This window comes from Taudactylus pleione, unplaced genomic scaffold (assembly GCF_031769625.1).
Source record: "Taudactylus pleione unplaced genomic scaffold, aTauple2 ptg000456l, whole genome shotgun sequence".
NCBI classification, from domain to species: domain Eukaryota; kingdom Metazoa; phylum Chordata; class Amphibia; order Anura; family Myobatrachidae; genus Taudactylus; species Taudactylus pleione.
In genome coordinates this window covers 830950-854268 of record NW_028284858.1, presented here as the reverse complement: position 1 = coordinate 854268, position 23319 = coordinate 830950, and the positions used below count along the sequence as shown (strand labels likewise).

General features: G+C 43.2%; 1 protein-coding gene across 2 annotated transcripts in view; it reads right to left on the bottom strand.

Annotated features, from left to right (window-relative positions):
* Positions 1–4451: 4451 nt before the first annotated feature.
* Positions 4452–23319, bottom strand: part of CSF1R (colony stimulating factor 1 receptor) — a 107528-nt gene continuing 88660 nt past the window's right edge. The window contains exons 13-21 of one of the 2 annotated variants that reach the window (XM_088448503.1): positions 22040–22150; positions 20379–20532; positions 18079–18158; positions 15268–15380; positions 14136–14258; positions 13163–13274; positions 11491–11590; positions 10113–10218; positions 4452–8861 (exon numbers count right to left, since the gene is read on the bottom strand). In XM_088448503.1, the coding sequence (XP_088304629.1) occupies positions 8754–8861; positions 10113–10218; positions 11491–11590; positions 13163–13274; positions 14136–14258; positions 15268–15380; positions 18079–18158; positions 20379–20532; positions 22040–22150 (1007 nt within the window). In that variant the 3' untranslated portion in view covers positions 4452–8753. The remainder of the gene's footprint in view (positions 8862–10112; positions 10219–11490; positions 11591–13162; positions 13275–14135; positions 14259–15267; positions 15381–18078; positions 18159–20378; positions 20533–22039; positions 22151–23319) is intronic. The other variant, XM_088448504.1, reaches the window with a different exon arrangement.

Genomic DNA, 23319 nt, shown 5'->3' with positions numbered 1-23319 from the left:
ACATTACCTGATGGCAGATTTGTCTTTTTACTGAGGTGTCTAAATGACTGGTTTTAACATATGAGCAGTATATAGTATTTGCTTCTAACAATTGTAGCCTGCCCACACATAACCTGAACTGGTGTGGCTGAATTACTCCATTGCATTAAACCATGCAATCAGCCAGGAGGCTCCACGTTATTGAGGGGTGGGTGTAGCTTACGATGTGTGGTCAGCTTGCTCATGACACCCTCTTCAGCTAGGTAGACCATTCTGCTGCTAAATAATCGTGTCCAATGCATATGGGTGATAATATAACCTACAAATCTAGATTCAAACCTTTCATAATTGAAGAGACTCCATCACTTTTGTTGTGAGCATATATCACTTGTTTATACCAGGTTTTCTGAAGTAAAACTTGTACGGTAATAATCTGATTTATGAGGAGGATAGTGCTGTAAATCTTACATAAGAAACATATTTTGTAACTGGCCCCTGTGTTAAAATAAAGTGATTTAAAGGTGCAGGCTCCCTCCCTTCCCCAACATTGCATTTTGTCACACTTTAAGTTAGCCAAGTGTTTTAAAAGTTTTATTACAGGTCTAGGTATATTCCGGAGGTTCATTCAACAAGTCATTTCAAGTCAATTTCACACATAAAGTACATGTATGTGGGAAAAAGATGGTATGACGAATCCTTCAGATAAACACAATTCCACCCAACCCTTCAGCACACTCACAAAGACATGAGATGAAATGTCTCTGGGGTTAGCTCCGAAGCTCAAACAATCGACACAACATCAGTTTAAGTTGTGTCAATAACAATAGTTTCTGTTAGTACCACATCCTGAAGTAAATAGTGCTATTATATTTTAATGATTGGTTGCTTCTGATGAATGTATGTCTGATTATAAAGAGCCTTAATTGTAAAATGATTGCACTCACTGTGGTGCAAATTTTAATTCACGTGGAATAACCTGAAGTTGTGATCTTTGCTGGGTTTTTGGGGTTTTTTTTGCTCTTTTTATGTACATTTATTTATATTGCTTTTTTTTGTTATTTGTTAAGTGGCAATAAATGTATTATTTATTTATTTCACAAAATCTAAGGAGTGCGTAGTCCATCATTCCACAAAACACGCAAATCAGTTCTGTCACGGTTGTTTGAGACTCTTAATTGGTTTTATTTTTGGCCTGTTGTCTCTGGGTTATTCTAATACATTACTTTTGTTTTACATGAAGCCACATCGAGCCTTATCTACCTGTGTCCACTGCAAGAGGAATCTGTAAACTTCCATCCATAGGTTAAAGTAATTCACTTTTTTTTTTATATTAAAAAAGTTAGGAGGTGCATATATTCTGCCATTTCACTAGACAGGTAAGTCATTTTAGACTGTTTATATGTAAATCGGGACTAGTGAAAAATGGGGTAATCTGCTGTAAATGTCATAATGTGGGTTTAAAGCTTAATCACACTTAATCGATATCGGCCTGATTTGTCACTTCCGTTCAAATCGGAATGACAAATCAGGCATATCATTATGTGCATATTCCCTATGCTCAATCCAGCTAATACAAATAAAACAAAAACAGTTGAATGAATACATTTTAGTTAACATACTATAGCAGGCTTGGGTAACTTGTGGCTCTTCAGCTGTTGTGAAACTACAAGTCCCAGCACGCCCTGCCACAGTTTTGCTATAAGGGAATTAAAACTGTGGCAGGGCATGCTGGGACTTGTAGTTTCACAACAGCTGGAGAGTCACAGGTTGGCCATGCCTGTGCTATTGAGTCTCCCATATCCAAATATTCCCAAATACAGAATCATTTTGGCATGACTGAGATAATGAAACCTTTGATTTTTGATGGTTCAGTGTACACAAACTTTGTCTAAGGCACAGATTGGTAAAAATATGGTATAAAATTACCTAAGGCTGTGTGTATAGGGTGTATATGAAACATAAATGAATTTCATTTCTGTACACAAACTTTGCTTGAGACACAAAATGATGTTGCATCTTATGGATTTTCCTCATGATCTGTTGATTTTGTAAACCGCTCAGATCCACCCATTGTCTAGTGCAGTATTTGCTAAGTCTGCAACTGATTTGTACTGAACAACTCATTCCCATAAAATAACCACAGTTTGGTAACAACACACCAGCATTTATAGGCTCTTGTGCTGTATTATCGATTCATTAAATGAACAAATTTTGGCTTTTAGTAAATATGTTTCTTCTTCATGCACTAGAGGGCACAGGGATGACACTGGGACATAGCCTGGAGAGGAGAGTCTGGGTACCAAATAGTTAATTGAAAATACCCACAAGCCCAGGCCCCTCTCCTCTATACCCCGTCCCCAGCCACTGGACCTCAGTTTGAGTTTGCTACCGGCAGGAGCTGGGCACCATATTTAGGGTGGACTGCGTTAGATGGTTTTATATATTTAAATGTAGTTTTTTTCTACTGAGTGGGCAGTGTAAGAGATGCCCCCACTGCCGCTCCACCGCCCCAGTACCCAGGGACAAGATAATGCGGCTCCCTGCAGGCCAGCCGCTGGTCACAGCTTATTACCACCGGTGTGGAGACCGTTGGCGGTACTGGCTAGTGGGGGCTCCCGGTCTCACGTGCCGCCCACTAGGCCACCAGGGAATTATAGTGCATCAGGGTGCTGCTTAATAGCAGCCGCAGGCATTAACCTTGGGGGTCTGGCCAGACTGGGGAGGGGGGCGCTCCCTGTTAGACCCTCCCCATCCCTGGGGTGCACTCTTCTCACAGAGACAGCAAGCCCCAGGAAGGATCCTCCCCTCACTCCACGCTGAGCGGCCATTTTCCTTAGCCTGCCTCATCAGCACGGGGAGAGAAGCTGGGCTCTTGTCTCCTCTATAACCTGCTCCCTGCAGCCTGGTTATCTATATTTAACTCCTACCTGCTTATACAAGCTGGATTGTTGAATAATTTTTCCCACATATTGAGCATTGAGTGGTCTGTGTACATGTGAGTATTTCTAATCTGTGTCTGTGTGCTTGCTGTTATCACTGGTCACCTGGGGGACATTCCTGGCGTGGGCTTGCAAACTAAACTGAGGTCCAGTGGCTGGGGGCAGGGTATAGAGGAGAGGAGCCTGGGCTTGTGGGTCTTTTCAATGACCTATTTGGTGCCCAGACTCTTCTCTCCAGGCTATGCCCCGGCGTCATCCCTGTGCCCCTATGGAGTCGAAGAAAGAGACTTAACAGGTAAGCAACATAAGTCTCCTTTCCTCCGGTGTCATACCCAGAGAAATATTCAGTATCTGGATTGATGTTACAGAGGAATCCGCCAGTGGAATATAAAACAAGGGGATACTTTGGCATGTTTAACACAGAGAAAACACTTTTTTCTTTACATGAAAAGCTTCAAACCCGTTCCACTGACAAGCCTATATTTTAGTATTTTAAGTAAATAATGTGTGCGTTGTAATATATTATTTTTGACTCAACACTCGGCCATTATAGTTAGATTGCTTAGAAGACCCTAAAAATGTTAGTTATGGAATTTGAGCCCAAATACAATGGATATATTATAGATACAGTGTATTAAAGTATTCCTCCACACCAAGATCAAAACTTTTGCTTTTAAAAGTATTTTAATAGCAAGTAAATTAATAAAGTCAGGACTTCTTCAATCTAGCCATGGAGTTGTCAATGCCCCTCCCCCTGTACCACAAGCGGCTACTAATTACCCGAGCTTGTCCGCAGCAGACTCCTCTGACTGTGCAGGAGGGGGGAGAGCAATCACACTGATTGTGCCCACCCCCCTACTGGATTTGCTGAGGGGCTCACAGGGCCGACCCTTGTTCAGCGCTGCAAATACTATTTTGGCCATGCCTCCTGCAATTAGACCACACACCCCGTAAAGTACCAGTTCCCAGCACAGCTCTCTACAGGCCTGCCTGTAAGAGTCTTGTTTACATTAATAACATGACTGTCTATTTGAATCCGGCAGGGGCCCGTGTCCAGCGCCGCCCCTCCCTCCTATCTCACAGCAGCCCAGCACACCCTGCCGTGTGCTGGGCTGCAGTGGGAGACTGCTTGTGACTGCTGAGTGGCAGCCGTGCAGGCTCCTATGCCTGTGTGTGATCGCTCCCCCCCCCCCTGGCTTTGCACCGGGATGAGGGGCTCACAGCGCTCCCACCCGGTACGCAGCACTTAGTTTTGTTTTTTTAAATTGTCTAAAGGCGTGTGGCCACGCCTCCTTTCCCCACGCCACCCCTTCCGCCCCCTTCCCAGCGACAATGGCATCACAGTTGGTTCTTTTGGCCAGACATTGTGCGGCTGCTTGGTAAGTGTGTATACTTACAAAAATCGGTCAGCCAATTGTGCACCACGTATAAGCCATATGTGTTTTTACATTTATATTGGATACAGCTAAATGCACAAAATGGCACCCCCCTTTTACTCTTTATAAAAAAAAATAATAAAAAGTCAAATACAGATCCAGTATATGTCAAGTTTATTTGAAATGTAAGTGTTAATACTGTTAGAGGCTTCTCCCAGCCTGTCTCTTAGCTGCCAAATAATTCATTAAAATCCAGAAAAGGTTAGTTGTTTATTACAGCAAATATGAAAAAATTATCAAAAATATATTTGTGACCTTGGCTAATTAATGCAAACTTTTTTTTTCTTCTTAATAATAATTACAGTACGAGTATAGTGAATAATGCTACATCTTTCATGGCGGCTATTTCAAAATATACAAAATGACAGTGATTGCCAAAATCAGTACAAAAAGAGTAAATTTGTCAGCAACAAAAAAGCATCATATACTCTGATTAGATTACATGCAGAAAATATTCCTATTTATTATTCAAAGAAGGAATAATCCCTGACCAGGTCAAAGGCCACTGAAAAAGAACCAAAACAATTATGAGTAAAATACCAAATCCTCTTATGTACCTGATGTCTCCGTGATGCCACTAGTTCCTAGCGAATGGATACGCCAAGTAGGGGTTTCCCTTGCAAAATTGCTGCCTAAACTACGTGCTGTGTTTAGTTTGTTGAACAAGGCCAGTTTTATACACATAACCTATTAACTGAGCATGTTTTGAAGGAGTAATATTTAGAACAGAGCTGACGGGACTGCAAGTGGAGTGCTAAAATTGGTTTTGGATTGCCAATTTTCATGCTGTATCTATATAATAAGCGAGAATGTGTGTGTGTCTGTTTCTGTTTATCTTTTATGCACGGCCAGAGTTTTGTACCCAGCTCCACCAAATTTGGCATGTTGGTGTAGTTTGACCAGGATTAGGTTTTTGGCTATGTTTGAAGTTCCACAGGGCCATGGAGGTCTACATGGTGCCTAGGGAGGCGAATCCCACCCCGTTCTTTCAATCCCAGGATTTGGGATTGAAAAAACGTCAATACCGGGATACCCGGGATTGACTAGCTTTTGAAAAAAATGCCCCCCTCCCAGCCCCCACAGTGACTTACCGGGAGGCGGGCAGTAGGCAGGAGGCACAATGGGTACCTTGTAGAGGGCTCCAGCCGCCACAGAGTAGGGCTGCGCAGCGTGACGTGAGGACAGAGGATACGCTGCACAGCCCTGCATCTGCCCAGCCACCCTCTCAGTGTATGATTGCACACACACAGCCGAGTCACCAGAGGAGCGGGGACTGAGAGCCAGGAACCAGGCAGTGGTGACTAGAAGGGAGCTGGGCTCCCTCACTAATCATCGCTAGAGAGGCCAATCCCGGGATTCAATGCCAGCCATTCTTAGGTCAAAATCCCAGGATCCCGCTGATCAAGATGTAGGGATTGGCCTCCCTAATGGTGCCTTTCAAATAGGTTGTGGAGTCCCTGATTTGAAATTTTGGTTTAAGCAAGTTCGCTCAAGATGTCTTTTGAGTTACTATGACTTATATGAGCCCTGCTCAGGGGAGATGCAATTTTAATTAATATATGTGCAAAAGCATTTTAAAAGTCCAGAAAGGGTGGTAAGCATGTTTTGGGGAAGGTGGCTAGCAGGTCTCGGATGAAGATGGAAAGTAGGTCTCGGATGAAGATGGAAAGCAGGCATTGGAGAAGATGGAAAGCAGATCTTGGAGAAGATGGAAAGCAGGCCTCGGAGAAGATGGAAAGCAGGCCTCGGAGAAGATGGAAAGCAGGCCTCGGAGAAGATGGAAAGCAGGCCTCGGAGAAGATGGAAAGCAGGTCTCGGAAAAGATGGAAAGCAGGTCTCGGAGAAGATGGAAAGCAGGCCTCGGAAAGGGTGTCTGGTAAAAGTGACGTGTAATAGAAATGGTCCTAATGCCCCCTCTATCGCATGATTAATGTGTGACATAGATGAGGTCAAACCAAGCAGCATTTTAGGAAACAAATGTAAAGGTGATATTAATAAAGGGAGTTGTCCTATAATGGTAGTAGAATTGTCTTGTGTTGTAATGTTCCTTTTATGAGTATATTTGTATTTTTAACAAGTTCTGTGATGAACTGAGCCCCAGAAATCTCATGGCTGAAAGCTACAAATCACTGTACCCTGAGGCCTTTACAGTTATAGACAGATGTGAGAGCCTCTATATCAGTCCTCACACATACTGTATGTATTACAGTTATAGACATATGTCAGAGCCTCTATATCGGTCCTCACACATACTGTATGTATTACAGTTATACACATATGTCAGAGCCTCTATCGGTCCTCACACATACTGTATGTATTACAGTTATAGACAGATATCAGAGCCTCTATATCGGTCCTCACACATACTGTATGTTTTAAAGTGGAATATGCAGGAAATTATTAAGGCCAAAATACCCCAGGATATCATAAGGAAGCTTCTACTCGCTCCAAATAAGTCCAACCACAAACATACCTTTCAGATATAAGGTTTTAAAACCCCCTTGTAATACAAGCTTATTTTAACTTGACGATTATATGTGAATATGTATTAAATATAGATGAGACTACTGTAAGTAGGTATGTACTATATCAGCACTGTAATATAGTTATGTATTAATACATTGCAATGGCAAATCACATCAAGTATATGTAGCAAGCCAGATTATTATAATCATCAATATAAGAACTAGAATGTGTCATTCATTTCATGAAACATTTTGTATATACAGTAAGAAGCCGTGACCTGTTTCTGGATTTTCTGATTTATGCAGATGACCAAACAGTTAAGGTGAGGGATGCCCAACACACGTGCTGTAACCAACAGCAGCCAATCCGATATTAGCCTTCATTAATCTGGTTACACTAGATACTTTTCTGCCTCCCAGACTTTTTCGCCTACATCGCGTGTTTTGTAGGCAGAAAAGTATCGCACGCGTGCACGCTTTACCCCGTATTCAATTTGAAAGTACGCGGAATCAGGACCCAGGGAAACTTGTACAGGCGAAAAGTACTGTCAGATTTGGGGAAATCAGCCTGACACCCCCAAATGATGCTCTGACATGGGAGTTAGGTATGGTACCCCCTGATTTGGCTTGCTGAAGGTATTTGGTGTTTTTAAACGGGCTCAATAGCTGCTAAATAGCGTTTATGTATACGTGGTGCAGAATAGTATTCAGGAGGGTTTTTTTTCATAAAATAACTTATCCCAGCAAATTTGGGGTACTTGAAAATGGGGGCCTGCATATTTAATCAAAAAAACACTTGGGGCATACTTGGGGACCCCCCCCAAGAGTAAAGTTTGCTAGTTTTTAACTTTGTCCCCCAACATTTTTTTTTTACGCCCCCAAATTCAAAGTCATTTTTTTGGGGGTGTTCTTAAGTGTTTTTTTTTTTTGACAGTTTACCATTGGGGGACTGCCTGAAGGCTGCACGGGGGGTTCCCGCAACGTTGCACCCCAAAACCCCAATTCTGCACTTTTTTCCGCCTCCTATTCATAGGCGAAACTTTTCCGCCTATTACATTGCATTGACTTTCCGCCTAGTCGGAAAGTCTTTCAAATTGAATACGGAGTAAAGTCAAAACAGGCGAAAATGACGTCATTGTCAAAAAAGTATCACGGATGCGGACTTTTCGCCTCAAATTGAATAAGGGCCTTAGATTGTAATGCAGTTTTAAAATGTTAAAACCGTGCCCGTCTATCTACTCCTCGTGACATAACTACCACCTTTAGATAAAAGTTTTATCATGGAATAGCATACCCTCCAACATTTCTCATACAGAATCCGGTACAGGGGCGTGACAAAGGATAAAGGGGGCATGTCCACGGGTAGTGTACCTGGGGTCCGGAGGTACAGCGGTGCTGGAGTGATTATGGCAGCATCGGTACAGACTGCAATTGCATTGCAGAGAGCCATGGGGGGAGATGCAGAACCGCCTATCACTCAGCAGCGCTGCGGGAGTCCTGTGTCCCGGCAGCGCTGCTAAAAGAATCAGGAACTCGGTACAAACGGTACAGCCCCTGTTTGCCGGTACAGACCATTAAGAAACGGTACTGTACCGGCTAAAACGGTAGAGTTGGAGGGTATGGAATAGCATTTCTGAAACCTTCCCCTAGGAACTGCAGACATAGAGGTCAGTTAATGATTGTCAGTAAGCCTCCAAATAGCCAATATATCAATTGGTTCAGTAGAAATTGACAGATGCTGAGATAGTTTCCAGTGCTATGACGTTAATGCTACATTTTATCATATTCCCCTAAACTTTTGAGAATACAGTGTGTGTCATTAGCTTAATTAAGATACAAATGACCCAAACATAGTGTATGGATTCGGGAAGTTCTGCCACAATCTCGCAATCCCTGGTAAACGGTCATTGGGAACCAGTGAGGCAGTATCAGGACTAGCAGAACTGGTAATTGTTTCCTTTAATGAGGGGTTCCTGGATGTCCACACACTTTATATCCACACATTGCTCATCTTGTTGCTCCTGAATAATGTTTGCATATTCCTAGGGAAAAAAAAAATGTGTAAAATAAGATGGTAGCATGCACCATGCACTTTATACTTGCACAAATGACTTTAAACTATTGGCTGGTATATACCCTCCTGCAACTTTTACTAAATTCATTGTTTGTTTGTTTTTCTTTGTAGCTCTCTCTGTGCTATTTATTCAGCGATGCCTTTGTATAACCAGATGGCTTTGTTTTTTATTTTTTTTAACCATGGTTATGACACAAAGAGCCTGATTCCTACACCCGATGGTATATGCACAACTCCAGTGCTTAATAATGTGTACTGCGCATGCACCGATCACTGCGACCGCGGTCACAGTCCCCACTAAGCCGCAGCATGATTGACCTGCTGAGGCTGCTGGGGGGCAGGGAAGGCCGGCATTCTTGAAAATGGGAGACTGCTGGCCCCTTTTTCAAGAGTCCAGGGTCTGCTTCTTCTGACGCAGATTTTCTGGCCCCAGAAGAATGAAAACGATTATGGTGCCATGTTATGTGCTGGGTGGAGCACTTCCACTGGAGTTTATGGATGGCATCATTTAGCATCAGTAATATGGCAAATGAATTAAAGGTAAATGTACCCTATACTTATGTACATAAATGGGAACTTACATTTCTAAATATTTATATTTAGTAATAATATCTGAAGCTACAATCTTGTATGACCTGATAAACTCAAAAATAATCCCACCCATAGATGATGATAACCCAGTGAGAACCATCAGGGAAATTATAATGAATCATTACCTACAGTACTGTACATGGGGCAGCACAGACGGTGTAATGGTTAGCTTTACTGCCTCCCAGCACTGAGGTTGTGGGTTCGATTCCCACCTCGACCCTAACTGTGTGGAGGTTGTATATTCTCCCTGTGCTTGAGTGGGTTTCCTCCGGGTGCTTCGGTTTCCTCCCACACTCCAAAAATATACTGGTAGGCTAATTGGCTCCCAACACAATTAACCCTAGTATGTGCGTGATCATGTGATAGGGAAAGCTCCACTGGGGCAGGGACTGATGTGAATGGCCAAATATTCTCTGTAAAGCGCTGTGGAATATGTGTGCGCTATATAAATAACTGGTAATAATAATAATAATACCTAATAAATATATTATCTCCCAGGCATGTGAGTGCTAAGTGAATTCAGCAGGGATAACAACACATTTTGTTTCTATAGTAAGCTATATTATTAGGATAATTGGTTAGTTACACAGATGCTGTAAAGGTGCAGGGCTGGTGTTCATGCCCTTACCTGGTCTTTGATGATTCCCATTTGCCTGTTAATGATATTCGTGATCTGGTTAAAGGTTGGGCGTTGTGTTGGCTCCAAGTCCCAGCATGATTTCATCAGGCGATATCTAGTATGGACAATACGTTACAACCAAACATCACAACACATAACATTCTGAAAGGTTTAAGTGATCGCTGCATAATTTGTACATCAGCTTGTGCCAAATAGGTTTATAAACTGTATGCATAATGGGCACGTTACAGATATTCCATTTATCTATTATTCATTCTGTAAACCAAAGTTCTTCCTTAGGTTACCTTTGAGTCTTCCTCCAATTTGAATGGGTGCCCCTTGTTCTAGAAATCTGCCCAATTTTATGAAATACTGCCTTCCTGAACTCTGTTACTAGCTTTTATATATCGCAATGTGCCCCAGATCACCCCTGTTCCTTCATACCTGTAAGTTAATTTAATTAAGTTTTCCCTGATAAGTTCTGTTTGTAGGCACGCAGCATTTTAGAAGCATTTCTCTGATTATTATAATTTTTGTTTTGTTTTTCTATTGTATTCATGTCTTTTTGGATACAGGTCACAAGAGCCATATATTCCAGGTGTGGTCTTACAAGTAATCTACTGTTTTTTTTCTCCCTACAACTCAGTTCCAAGGTCACACTTTAGTCCATTCCCCTATTTCTCTAAAACCCTCCCCACAAAATAGTCGTTTTACCCCTTCTGGGGTATTAACATTGTTAAAAATCTTTGTACCATGTGCAAAAAGGCAACATTCTGTTGTAGACCACAAGTAATAACACTAAATAGATACATTAAACTAAACAGAACCCAATACTCTCTGATGTACTCCACTAGGCCCTTAACTTGACACTACATCGTAGGTTGCAAAATTTGCTGTGTTGAGTTTCCAGAATGTTTGACCCCCAAATGCTAAATGTAATACCCAACGATTTGGAATGTGAGAAGATGCCAGTGGTGTGCAGCAGGTTTAAAAGCAACCTATCGCCTGCCCACTTTGTCCATTAGGCCTGTACTATTCAGCATCAGAGGGAGGGGCAAACAAACATGGAGATAACCAGCATAATACAAACCGTGCTACCTTACTAAATAAAAATATGATTAAGTTTAGTAAATAAACCCCCAAGGGTGCTGTGGGGAATGAAGAGAAGGAAGTGCCTTGCCCTCAATGTGTTTTGTGCTGTTGCTATCACACTATATATAAGTAGTACTGCTATTGCACATACATTTTTGGAATATGGTTATACTACTGTGAACATAAGCATAAATATAGTACTTCTGACTTCCGGAAACCTAAGTGTTACTTTCTGCACATCTTATAGCTGATATACACTGGCATATAGAGCATCAGTGTGACATTATTTGCTCACATTTCAATGGGCGCATAATCTGGGCAGTCCATCTTGTAACCTTCTTTTACCATCTTGTAAAACTTTCGATTTACAGCAATACCAGAGTAAGGGCTTCTACCTGTAATCAGTACATAGAAAGTGAATAACAAACTGGACGGGAGTGGCCCTTCTGCAAGGTCACAGGAAATACAGACAGCATAGATTCCTTAGAGGGAGCATCGCTCAGGCAATTGGTGACGGAGTCTACTGATAAATACTAGACCTAATACTTACACATAGTGAGGGAGTATTGACTGTAATTATGGGTGAGAACTTAGGATCCAGCGATCATGTATCAGTATGACTTCATATAAAGACAGAGACTGACTCATATCAAACAAAAACAAAGGTCTTAAGCTGGGTACGCATTAGACGATCAGCAAACAATGTTATGGTCGTCCTGATTTCCCTTGAACTCCTGGACAAACGATATAGTGCATACACACACTGTGCAATCTTCCAAACGACCGAACAAAATATAGTTCCCTCGCCACATTCAAATGGGATGTATGGGATAAAAGAGAACATACACTAAACCTAGAAGGTAGTACTGTAGGTGTAGGGGACATTTGGAGAAATGTGACTTCATGGGAAGGGAAGCTGAGAAGTGGAATACCCTTCCAACAGTTGGTGAATTTAACGTGTCTTTTGCCGTAGATGCGTCTGCAAGTTTATGCTAATGCTGCTACAAAGCCCTCTCCTGGTGAGATGGCAATATCGCAATTCCTCAAATGCAATACTGCTTGGTGCATCTTTAGTCGCACCACCAGACGCACCATGGAAACATTTACCAGCTCTGCAAATTATCTATCTGTATATGGCCTCCTATGTGAACAACTCGTGACTGTATGCAACCACTATCAGCGACACAAAATGTGCAACAAGAATTAAATACAAACCCACCACCATAGAGACAAAGCACAGGGGATGTTCTTGCTACAAATATTATTGATACATTTGATACCACAATATGCTGCATAGGTTTGACAGGAGCCTGACAGTACTATTTTGTGATGTTATGGGGTCCTGTGGCTTCTACTAGATTTATTTCTGTTGCTTTCCACTTGCCACTGTTCTAACATGCAGCGCTGCCCTCACCTATAGGACCACACCCGTTGTCACATTGCTGGCTCCCACAAGATCATCACTGCTGGACAGCATGGTGGTGCAATAGATAGCTCTGCTGCCTGACTTCACTGGGGTCCAGGGTACGATTGCTACCTGAGCCCTATTTGTGTGGATTTTGTGTGTTCTTCTCGGGTTTGCGTGGGTTTCCTCCGAGTTCTCAGGTTCTCTCCCACAATCCAAAAACATACTGGTAGGTTCATTGGCTTCTGACAAAAAATAACTCAAGTAGGTATTTGTATACAAATAGTAGGGAATATAGACTGTAAGCTCCAATGGAGGTGGACTGATGTGGGTGACTGGCATATTCTCTGTAAAACACTGTAATATGTGTTAATATATATCCCCAAATATTATTACTACTATAAATATCCAGATTATCTGATTGGCTATATTTTATCCTATCCTACTTTAAATGTGAAGATATCTGGACGAGAGATTATGAAAGAAAAAAGTAGCTCCGACCCTAGTCAATTAGTACTTATTGATACAAAACCAATGCATACTCTGGGTAGTTTTTACTTACCAAGAGAGAACATCTCCCACAAGAGGATACCATAGGACCAAACATCACTCTGCACTGTGTAGATACAGTCAAAAATGCTCTCTGGGGCCATCCACTTAACCGGCAGACGTGCCTAAAGACATAAGACATAGAGATTTTTCAAAAATTCTAAAAATTGCTAAGATCTTAAAGTGAATTAAAGTGACCCCTGTATATAAACATGAAGAATAGTTTATAGAATAATGATAATATTCCACAATATTGATTTTGGGCAAAGGATATGTCAATCAAACAAAAGAGTCGGCCAATTGGTGGTTGTGACAGAGTGGGCTGACTCTAACATCCACGTCACCCAACGGTTATATATAGTGTCCCTACAAGAGCAAGCAGAACACGTTTGTGTTATTATACCAGCAAATAATGTAGTACCTTGTTTTATTTTAATACCGTCTATATAACATTACAAAATAGATTACATTTTCTCGCTTTAAAAAAAAACAAACTTGAAAATAAAAGTACTACTGTACGTTATAGGCAATAGGATATTACTGAAACATACAGAATGGGTGATAATGTTTTATTGATGATCAAGTTATGCGGCTTTTACCATAGGAAGGTGATGGTACCGAACATTGTAGGCTTTAAATGATTAGTCTGTATAAGTGTTCACATGTGTTATTCTGAGTCACTGTAGATAACAGACTCGCCTTTCCCCGCTGTCAGCGCCATGTCAGCAGAATAACTAAGTGTTTCTGCATCCACATGAGATTTGTGTAGGGTGACCCTTCGCCTACACACAATGGAGGCAGCCATGTTGGATGAACCATTGTTCTGCCTATTAGTTCAATAGGAACTAGTGACATCACTATGGCTAGGCAATTGTGTGTAGGTATAGGGTCCACTATATATGTACCAAGATGTTAAGAGAAGTGCAATAACATAAAGAAAAGAGTCCGGTGGTGTCATAGGAGGTAAAGAAAAGTGTAATGCTTACATTGCCCTTGACTACATAGTTGCTATCATTCTCAATGTCCCTGGCCAGGCCGAAGTCACAGATCTTAGCAATGCGCCCCTGGGTCACCAACACGTTTCTGGCTGCAACGTCTCTGTGAATACACTAGACATGATTTAACAAAACATTAGTACAAAGTAAGTATCCTATACTCACGCAAAATGGAGAATATTGTGATGAGAAATGTAATGACGCTGTGAGAATAGGCAGCCAGTTCTATAATTAACGATTGTCAATTAGTAGCCAGAAAGGGAGTTTATATTATCACCTAATAGACCACGTCTTTAGCTATTGTATACTGTAGTGTAGGCTTTACAACTAAAGGGGCCCATACACTCTGCCATTTTGAACGCTGATTAAACAGTTTTAGACCTAGCGGGTCACAAATCGCACCATATATGGTCACACAAAAATCGCCTATCCTGATTGTCATCTGCTTAGGATCCAAGAGATGTAAGACAAGATGAATGTACATGGAGTCAGGAGATGTGTTTACATCATACAAGGGTACTGCCTTGAAAAAGAGTCCTTCAGACTCGAAATGCGTTGGCGATCAGGTGGATCTGGAGAGAGATCAGCGCTAAGAGCTTTCCTGTTATCATCTTAGGAGATACGGTGAATCTGATGCCGCCTTGGACTTCCAGCGTATGGACGCTTGTTTCTTCCTCCATTTGGTATATGTTTATCTTTTACATTCTGAATGTATTTTATGTCTTGTCAATAAATACGCTGTTTTGAGGTTATCAATCTATGCAATTTGGGAGTCGTCATCCTACTTGTTTCCCTGAAGATTTTGCAAGAACGACCTCCGGTTTTGCAGTTTTTTCGTGAAGACTAAACTCCATGCTCTTTTGGCCATTTTTAAAGTAAGCTCACTACCAAAAGGGTTCATCACCCTACTGTTCATTTATCATATGATATTTCACCCACAACAAACTTTATTGGTATTATATTTATAGCACAGACTACTCTTTACAGTGAACTTTACCCACAGGAACAGGCGGCTCAACTCAACTCGTGACTAATTGAATCTGCACCTAAAAGTAAGAGTACTGCTTTGTACAGTATGTTCCTATGTTACAAAGCCACCCAAAAGTTCACCAAGGCAACTTACATTCTTAGATGCCAAAAATGACATCCCCTGTGCCACTTGAAGTGAAAAGTTCAAAAGGTCATGAAGGTCCAATGGTAAATGATCATCCGTGTCTTCTTCCTCCAAGAGATCTGCTGAAAGCAAAGTTATCCCATTGTTTTAATGCAACAAATCTACTTTCCTGACAAGGGTTCCCAAGTGCCCAGGTATGTACTTGCCAGGACATTATAAAGGAGACTTGGAGGAAGATGTATCAGGCAGTCTAAAGAGGTTTCCCATATCAGCCAATCATCTTCCATCTGTCATTTTATAGAATGTACTTGATTAATGCTACCTCGAAGCTGATTTAAGAAGTTGCCCAATAGCAACCAATCAGCTTTGAAGTAGAATTTCTTAAATACATTCTATAAAATAATAGGTAGGAGCTATTTGGTTGCTATTGGCAACTTCTCCACTTGTTAACTTTTTACTGCTTGAAATGCATACGCCATCGCACACATTGGTTCATATGTGCACAATAAGGGTTTCCAAGGCTTTTTGCTCATGCACAGTAGCAAATAATTGCCCAACTGCACAAACATTGGTACTGCCTGCACCTCTAAATCAGGCATAGAGTGATCTTTATGTCATGTAAAAAATATATACAATGTAAGGCATTAGTGTACCAGGAGCTGCTTACAGACTGACCTTCAAACATAGCAGCCTCTACTCCCCAAATTATATATATTGGGGGTGATTCAGCATCGATCGAAATTGCAAAGCTACACGCAGGCAGCTTTGCAAATCCGTCCTTGCTAATATGCAAATGCAGCAGGAGGTGTATGACACCGAGGTCGCAGGCTGGGATCACAATTGCGACCATCGGGGTGGCCAGCCAGATGAGTTAGCCTCAGCTTACTCAGGCTGGCCGGCTTGTGAGTCCAGCACAATGCGTCCATCGACGCAGTCCCATTAAACGGGGCGGACACGCCCCCGTTTCCGGCAACACTGGCCAACCCCGCACCGCCCCTTAAATGCCTCTGCCTGTCAATCAGGCAAAGGCATCAAAGGGGCTGTGTGCGACTACGCAGGACCCATTCTCCACACTCGTAGAATGGGTCCTGTGCCCGCCAGTGACGTGCGGTGAGGTAAATGGCTGGGGAGGCACTGGCTAGTATCAGAGTCAGATTTACAGATACATATATGAACCCGAGGCTTCATGTGGGCATTATACAAAGGTGCAGCAGTATATATATGCTTGAAATTTGGTGAGTTTTGATCAGGAATGTGCGGATAAGGTAGACAGGGGAGGCAGTGCCTCACCTGCCATACACTTCTTACTCCAGAGTTTTTTTCCTATAAAAAAAATTTTCTTTCATTTTCTCATATCATTTTTATAGACAAAACTTTGGAGTATATCAATAAGTGTATATGGAGTGCTTGTAATAGGTGTGTGCAATGCTGAAAACACATAAAAATGCATAAAAAAAAATCAAATAGAGCTTTGTTTTAGTAAACAAACAAAAATAATATGATGTTTATAGCTCTTTTGAGCAAGGTGTCGGGACCCAGAGGCGGGAAGTGTAGATGGAATATGGCCGTAGAGGGTGAAGACTTCAGCTCGATGTTTGGAGATGCAGATAAGTTACTCACTAACTTTCCTTAATCCTACCTGTCTCCTGGCAGTCCTCTATGCTTCGGCATTCTTCTCTTTCCCGCCGGCGCTTGTTCAGAGTATCGGAAGTGGTATAGCGCGGTACTTCCAGTTTCGGCGGATGTCTCGGATCCCAGTATCCAATGCGTTTCGTGCTGGCAAGCACTTTGTCAAGGATACTCTTTCCTGTTTATGGTCCATATTTATAGGCAGTGTTCAAATAAAACTTTATTTAAATTTTGAATAAAAAGGAAGTCCTTTGCCGGATGTTGTTTTTTTTTATAAAAAAGGCGGCAAGCACACCTTATGTGCTTACATCCGAGACATCCGCCGAAACTGGAGAAGAACGCCAAAGCATAGAGGACTGCCAGGCGACAGGTAGGATTAGGGAAAGTTAGTGAGTAACTTACCTGCATCTCCAAACATCGAGCTGAAGTCTTCACCCTCCACGGCCATATTCCATCTACACCTCCCGCCTCCGGGTCCCGACACCTTGCTCAAAAGAGCTATAAACATCATATTATTTTTGTTTGTTTATTAAAACAAAGCTATTTTATTTTTTATGCATTTTTATGTTTTCAGCATTGCACACACCTATTTCAAGCGCTCCATATACACTTATTGATATTTTCCTTTCTAACGGAGCAGCTAAAACTTACTTAGCGCGGAGCACATATCCTCTCACCAAAACTTTGGAGTATACCTAAATATGACAGGAAAGACTCTTCCTCACCTACCTCACCTGACTGCACATCACTGGCGCATGCGCAGATTCCCGATAATCGGGAATCTGTGTTCAGCATTGCACTTGCGTGCAATGCTGAATCAGCCCCATTGTTCGGTAAAATAGCATCCAATTTCTGTAGATATATCGTATATTTATGAGCACTTTTCCACCTATAGTGTAGCATCAAAAAAAGTGTTTTTCTTGATGCCATAATGTTATTTCTGGTCTAACACAATGTGGCTCAATATGTAAACTGACCCTATAGTTTGTATTCATTTTCTATTAAATCAAAACTGAATCTTTAGATTTATATTTACAGCATGTTTAGACTATGATCTAAAAAATAAAACTACATAGCGACTGATGACCTAAGAACTGCGTCCATCCATCCACCGTGTAGTAAGTACAGCCACCGTGTAGTAAGTACAGGACCGTATAGTAAGTACAGCTATGGTGTGGAAAGTACGCCTACCTTGCTTTGACTTGCCGTTGGAGGTAACTGATTTCATATCGATATTGCTGGAATTGTCTTTGCTTACAGATTCATTGTCACTGGAAAAATAAAATAGTCTATTAGACCTCATGTGCTTACCAACAATCATTTTCTGGCGCTCTATGTGGGGGCAGCGTGATGAAAATCAGGACACTGAATGATTAACATTATACATTTTTTTTACAGGTGCACTGCAGGTCTCACAAGGTCATGGATGCCAGCACATGCTGGCACTTATGGGTCTCCAAGTGCAAGCATGCATTGCATCTATTAAAATTGGACATGACATCACAGTAAAACAGATTTATTATAAAATGTAACTATTTATTACCTCACACCCACTACTAAGGTGGTGAAAAGAGTCATAGTGCTATTAGCACAGGGCTGGTTTCTCCTAAGGGGGAGGGGCTTATCCAACTAGGAAATAGAGCTCCATGCTGACCGGCCTTGGGCTGATTGGCAGGGTGGTGGAAGGACCCCATACTGTGAGTCTCCCTTTTTTTAGTGGCACCAGCCTGTCCTGGCTGTTAATGCTTAGTGTTGGTCATGGAAAATTTGGGGGGACCCCTGCGACTCGCCCCAGCTTCACAAAGGACCAATTTCATCTCTCCACAGACCCCTGCATCTCACTCCTGCCCCCTGCACCTCACCAGTGTCACCAGAACCCCCACTGCTGCTGTCCTGTAGCTGCCTATGGCCGGCCCCTGGGATGTGCTGGGAAGGGCAGGAGGATCATGGATGAGAGATTTGTATTGCAGCTACTGTAAGCATTATCAGCAGCACGTCCCCGGGGCTGAGGCACCTGTGCATATTTCCGTAGCCTCCATGTGCACCCCTCCCCAGCTGCCGAACATGGCGATAAGCAATGTCCTTTTGCACAATGTACCCTGTATTTGCTGGGCTTCCTGTTGAGCTTCCTCACCATGGTGCCCTTGTCCGAGAGCAGCGCTGACTTCCATGGGGGTGCCTCCTGTTCAGGGGCGCCGAGATGGGGGGGAGTGGGTACAGATTACACGGGCTTCCTGAGGGGCCCGGCGTGGGCCTGGCGCCGCCCCCCCCTCCTCACAGCGTGTGCTAAGCTGCAGTGGGAGACTGCTCGTGGCTGCTGAGTAGCAGCCACAGCAGTCTCCTATGCCTGTGGGGGGGAGCGATCGCACTGATCGCGCCCCCCTGGCTTTGCGCCGGGCTGAGGGGGCTCAGAGCACCCCCCTCGCCAGTGCGCAGCGCTGCTTCGCGGCACTGAAAATATTTTTTCCCGAAGGGGGCGTGGTCATGCCTCCAGCGATTAGGCCACACCCTCTGTTACCCGGGCTCTTGGCGGGCCTGCTCCTGTTTTCTGAGGGCATGTGGCTGAGTGCGAACATCACGCTGAAGAGGGAGTCCACCTGCAGGTTCAGCGTAGGGATAGACATCGGAATACCATGGTTCCTGACCATCAATGTTTTTGTTCCGATGGTAGTGTTTTTACCATTTGATGGTGGCGGTCCGATGTTTGCCACCATTGAATGGAAATCATTCGATGGTGTTCCAATGGTTTTTTTTTTATTCCTGATAGTTATGCCTTGCCTGAATCAGGGCATCTTCATGGGAGTTGGGAGGACCCCACACTGTGTGTCTCCCTCAGTCGCGACCCACTCAGCCCCTCACTCCCTCCCCTCTCTAGGCTGCAGCTAAGAGAGACAATCAGAGTGCAGCCGTCAGTCGCTCATACAGCACAACATATATATGTATACAGTATATATCCATAATTTTTTTTTTTTTTTCACTTTAATGAATTTCTATGCTTGCGCCAGCTACAGTAAATGTATTTTAATCTACAAAGTATTCGCTCAACAATCCAATTTTTCACAGGATAGTCATATTTCCTGGGGAAGGGGGACATGTCAGAATAGGTCTATGACTGTGTTATCATTATCAGTGAAGTGAAAAATGTTATCATTCATGTACAATCTGAGCTACGCAATGTTAATATCTGCCTAAGTTTATGAGAGTCATAGCCAAGGCTATTGCCTTGGACCCACAATGAGAGAGGTCCATCATTAGGCTTAATAATGATGAAACCTTCAATTTAGTCCTTTAGAGAGAGTGTAAATTAATCCTGAGTGTCTTAGATTGACAAGTGAACCTTTGTCAGAAAGTCAAGGGGTGATCTCGTATGTCAAGTTAGTGGTTTGCCCAAGATAATACTAAAATATTCAGGGTTATATTACTAATATTCCTACAATCAATGCCCTAGGCCCACTACAGTCTTAAGGAGTCCTTTACAATACCACATTTACCTCACATACTTCTGTTCCACAGACATATTTTTGTAGTCACCAGTAGTCTCTGCCAGGCCTGCTGTGAACATATTGTTCATGGCTTCTGATTTTCCCCTCAAGAAATTCAACAGGTCGCCATGTGGACAGTACTCCGTAATTACCAAGATTGGACCTAGCAGACAGAAGCAGCACAGTTAGGGCAATGTTCCTAAAGTTTATAGGACTGATGCAGAGTTACACGCTGTCCGTTTTGTACACTTTCCGCACTGCGCATGATCTGGTGCAGAGCAAAAGCATCTATGCATGATTCCAAGTCATAGGCACCTTAGTCACCACTTCACTGCGGCTAAGTGGGCGTAACTGGTTGGAAATGGGGCGTTCACACATAGGCTAAGTTGAGTGAGGGCATGCTGTGGCCGTGTAGTCGGAATTGCGGCCTGCGTTGTGCTGTACGTATGCTGAGATTTGCCTGATGTCAGGCAGATCTTGTGTACCCGGCATAGGACTGGCAGAAGATGATGATTACTGTATTTCCACATTATATATATGGATAGGCATAATGGTAAATATCCACATTTATTTGGGTGCCCGCAGTGCTAGTGTTATTGCGGCCGAATTGCGTTCAACACTGGATCAGCCCATAAATGCACATGGAGATATACCCAGACCATGCACAAAAGCTTCTTAAGGTAACTGATGACTGAAAGTGGATAGCAGAACATTGCAATTGACCCATGTTCCGTCATCCATTATAGTAAAAAAAATCTGTATGCATTTCTCCAATAGGATCAATGTTCCCTATATGACCACCTCTCCACCCACCAACCGCTTCGATTTAAATGCAGCAATGCACAAGGGGAGATGTATCAAGCCTTGGAGAGAAATAGAGTGGAGAGGTTGCTCAAAGCAGCCAATCAGCTTCTGTCATTTATCTAGCACAGTCTATAAAATGACAGTAAGAAGCTGATTGGCTGCTACGGGCAAATTCTGATTTATGTTCCCCACAAAGAGAATCCAATTATATATTTTTTTTGCATAATAAAAATCCTCAATAAAAGTAAAAACCATGTAGGAAGCAGCACTGTGTAAAGAAGGTAAATGGAGACTGAGGATTAAAAGAATAAAAAATAAAGGGTCTGATTCAGAGCCGGACGCTCTGACCAGAGCGCTCGCTCTGAATCAGGGCCCTCCTCCATTAAAATGGAGCGTCCTCCTGGACGCTCGTATAGCTGTGGGTCACCACCCACAGCATATACGAGCGTGCAAAAAGATGGTCTTCGGACTTGCGAGGGAAACCCTGCGGTCGGGTTTCCCAGCCACAAGCCCTGGATTGATTTTGGCTCGATCAGAGCCAAAATCACTCCCACTGACATCACTAGTGATGTCAGTAGGGCCGGCTTCAGACGCCCCAGGCACGCCCACCAAAGGGGGCGTGCTGTCAATCAACATCGACAGCACGCCCCCTTTGGTGCGAGACCCGGAGCGATGGAAAGCCCGTCGCTCGCCGGGTCTCGCGCATGCGCACGACGGAGCTCCCTCCGTCGTGCGCATGCGCAGTGGGGAACATCGACCCACTTGCGAGCGTACTGCCGCTCGCGAGTGGGTCTGAATGACCCTCAAAATGTGCAGGATACAACACAAAACTGATAGGTTGAAAGTAATAGTCCGCCAAGCCTTACCTCCACACGTGCAGGCGCCAAGGAGATTGACAATGTTTTGGTGGTGTCCCAAGTGACTGAGAATTTTGAGCTCGGACATCAAGGCCTCCACCTCATCTGAATGGGCACTGGCTAAACAAAACAGCAAAGAAAACTCATTTTCTTTAAAGAACATGTTGCCTATACATTGTGGAGGCAGCCAGTTTTGTAGGTTAACCAAATATTCGATTAAATGTGTTTTGTGCCTCAGTGACGTTACTAGTTCCTAGTCAGCAGAGTTTCTAGACTGCAGTTTTGTGATTCTGAATTCAGTCCACAAAACAGCTAACACCAAATCTTTTGGCAAAACGGTGGCTCAGTGGTTAGTGGTGCAGCTTCACAAGCACTGGGCTCATGGGTTTAATTCCGACCTTGGCCTTAACTGTGTGGTAAGTTTATATGCTCTCCCCATGTTTCCTCCGGGTGCTCCATTTTCCCCCTAGTACAATAATAGGTTAAATAGAGACTGACAAAAATGAATCTCCATTGTGGCAGGGTCTGATGTCAATGATTAATTATGTTAGGAGAAAAACTTTATATAATTTAATGGGGTGCATGTAATTCCTGAGATGTTTGTACTTTTGATGTAAGATTAACCCTTACAAGACCTGATTCGTAGTCCCAAGTAGCTCCGTACTGTATGTGGCTGCATTCAGAATGCAGATACTTTGCTAATGTAATACTAATGCACCTATACACAAGTCTTCATGCGCACACATAGTGCCGCCCCACTGTTTACCGTTCGCTGACACTGCTGTCATCACTAGTATTGTGGACTTACACCTACCCAATACTGGGTATAAGCATAGGCGTGCGCAGAAGCCGGCACAGGGGGTGGGGCTTCAAGCACTCCCCTCTCCGCCAGGTCATGGACTACCCTGTTCCTCCCTCCCTCCAGGACATGCATTAGTCGCCCAGGGGAGTAGTGTATGTCCCGAAGAGAAGAGGGAGACGGAGTAGTCATGACCTGGTGGGGGGGAAGTGCCGAATCGCCACCCCCTGTGCCGACTTCTGCAGACGCCTATAGGTGTAACAGATCCATCTGAAATTGACGTCCCCTCTGTTTATATGCACGATGCCACTCTGGCTACATGCTGAAGGCACTCCCACAAGACGGTTCTCTTTTCTTCCATGCATCTAAACCAGTTGACACCCAGAGACACCCATTCACATTTGGAGAAACAGTCAAGATCCACCCGACTCAGAATCACCCAGAGATACGCAGAGATGCGCATGGTCAGTACAGCGCAAGAATGTGCCAC